Raw genomic sequence first — 1,915 nt, forward strand, 5'->3', positions numbered from 1 at the left:
TGAGAGGCTCAAGTGAGCCCCCCTCCCCAAGGAACCCTCTCCTGGATGGTTCTATCTTAGTTTACAGAATGTGTTCTGGAGAGGACCCTGGCGTCTGGGGCACACTGATCCCTAGCTACGAAGCTTCTAAAATGTTTAGTCTCTCAGCTTGACAAACAAGTCCAAGAATGTAGGCAAAAAGCACTAAGAATACAGAAGTTGTAAAAAGGTATAACAGGGGTATAAAAGAAAAGGCAAAAAATCTTCATGGCATCATCTGGGGTCTTTAAGGTCCCTCCAAGCCAGACCTTTCTATGATCCTATTGACCCATGTCACTCTGATCCTCTGCAGTGACACTCGGGGGGCCGGTACAGCAATGATGTCACTTCACATTCCTGTGTGAACCCTATCAGGGGACACAGAATGAGCCGCCTTGGCCACACTCAGGTGAGAAAGGCCCAGCCAAGGGGAATGATACAAACCTGCAGCGCTAACAGCCTCTCCAGTACACAAATCGTGCCGTTTTAAACTTATTTGGTTTCTTTAATACAGAAACAAGTACTGAAACTTCATCTCTTCCAAGGAAAAAAAAAAAAAAGGACACTAGAAAAATAGTACAACTGAAAGTAATCAGGGCTAAATTTAAAAATTGTTTATTTAAAAACCCTTGGAGTAGATATAAAGGAGCTCCTCCTGCTCAAACTCCATCCTACCCGTCTGAAATCCCACAGCAATGCCCCATATTTACACCATCCACGTGTACAACAAGCACCGTTTGTGTACAGTCCGTACACAGCAGGGACGAACAGGTGAGACCACAAACACCCAGGTGAATCAGTAAAGTGTGGGACATACACATTTAACATAAAGCAACATGGAGGAGACACCAAAGACTATGCAACTCCCAGTGAGTGGGACTGGTGCTTCTCTCCCTAAACACTCATTTCTTTACAGCGAGAAGACTGTGTTAAACAAGGGACTTGGGTAAGTTTTTATAAAAAGACAACTTAAATAGTGCAAACTCTGGTTAAAACACGTCACCCAACCAAAGGTGTTTCTGTGTGACACAAACAAACCCTGGGGTGGGGTCAGAAATAATGGCTCCAGCATTCAACCCAGACACTCCACATCCACAACAGTTTCAGCATCGTGTGTAGGAACAGGAAACTGGGGGCCCTCAGCCCTCAGTCACAGTCTCATCACCTGAAATTCCAGGAACTGTTTAACTTCTGTTTCACATTCCTTTGTAATTTCCAGGCAGAATGCCACTGAAATGCCCATCCCTCAATCACCATGAGGCAAATTAAATAGCCAAAACATACAAATACATGAGGGTCTTTGCCACGTTTCTGCCATTTCAGCAGTGATCTGGGTAAATTCTCCTGTCAGGCCTCCCAACAGGCAGAAGAATTTGGCAAACTACTGAACAAGATGTGCATCAGGTACTCTTTAACTAACCTTTCAGTCTGTAGCATTTTCAAAGGGCTGTAACAAAACAAGTCATAAAAATAATTTTCCAGATGCTGTCTGTGTTTGACATGGCTTGCTGGAAGAGTCTGGCAACATCTGTGGAGGGTTTCCAGCACCAGAGCTTTCACGTCCAGGTGCTCTTCGGCTTGTTGGGGGAAAAATAAAATAAAAGTAAAGCTGTATTTCCTGATATGCAAAACTATAAAAGATGAATAATGAGCAAAGTCCCCCAAAACAAACTATGGGAACAGACCAGCAACAGAGAAAGGACTTTAAGGCAACAAGAGGCATCAGTGCTGCGATGCTCCGTGTTCACATCCCAGTCCTGTTCAATTGCAAGGAGTTTCTCTCCTCTGCCCCTCCCCAATGTCTTCCTCATCCGTTAACTGTCAGACTCTTCCTCCTTCTCCTCATCTTCATCATCGTCCTTTGCATTGGCCTCAGATTTATCTGAGGATTCATGAA

General features: G+C 44.3%; 1 protein-coding gene across 1 annotated transcript in view; it reads right to left on the reverse strand.

The window, feature by feature from the left end:
* Positions 1–610: 610 nt before the first annotated feature.
* The window catches only part of SNIP1 (Smad nuclear interacting protein 1), a gene marked incomplete at its 5' end in the record, with an annotated part of 2,704 nt that continues 1,399 nt past the window's right edge, over positions 611–1,915 (reverse strand). Inside the window, one exon of the mRNA XM_017736275.1 lies at positions 611–1,915. This exon is cut by the window's right edge and continues 176 nt beyond it. Within this exon, the coding sequence (XP_017591764.1) occupies positions 1,833–1,915 (83 nt within the window).

Source organism: Corvus brachyrhynchos, unplaced genomic scaffold (assembly GCF_000691975.1).
Source record: "Corvus brachyrhynchos isolate BGI_N302 unplaced genomic scaffold, ASM69197v1 scaffold65, whole genome shotgun sequence".
NCBI lineage: Eukaryota > Metazoa > Chordata > Aves > Passeriformes > Corvidae > Corvus > Corvus brachyrhynchos.